General features: G+C 62.9%; 1 protein-coding gene across 1 annotated transcript in view; it reads left to right on the top strand.

Annotated features, from left to right (window-relative positions):
* LOC104497519 (tensin-like) overlaps positions 1 to 202 on the top strand; it is a gene marked incomplete at its 3' end in the record, with an annotated part of 33,554 nt that overhangs the window by 22,428 nt on the left and 10,924 nt on the right. The window contains exon 18 of the mRNA XM_010140782.1: positions 1 to 201. Coding sequence (XP_010139084.1) covers positions 1 to 201 — 201 coding nt within the window. The remainder of the gene's footprint in view (position 202) is intronic.

Here is a 202-nt window from a genome sequence, read left to right as displayed (position 1 = left end):
CTCCTCCCTGCCCAATGGCTCCTCTAGCTGCAACGAGGCCGAGAAGCTGATGAAAGAGGGGCTGTACGATGGCGAGCCGCTCTCCAACGGTGGCTACCCCTACAACAACCAGAATGCCCTGATGGGCCACCATCTCCGTGACCCGCTGCCTCCCCTGCGGCCCTCAGCATCTGCCCAGGATCATCTGGCTGGCTACCCACAG

Source organism: Buceros rhinoceros, unplaced genomic scaffold (assembly GCF_000710305.1).
Source record: "Buceros rhinoceros silvestris isolate BGI_N320 unplaced genomic scaffold, ASM71030v1 scaffold24077, whole genome shotgun sequence".
In the NCBI taxonomy this organism is placed as follows: domain Eukaryota; kingdom Metazoa; phylum Chordata; class Aves; order Bucerotiformes; family Bucerotidae; genus Buceros; species Buceros rhinoceros.
The sequence above is the reverse complement of the archived record's forward strand: the minus strand, read 5'-3'. Positions and strand labels throughout refer to the sequence as shown.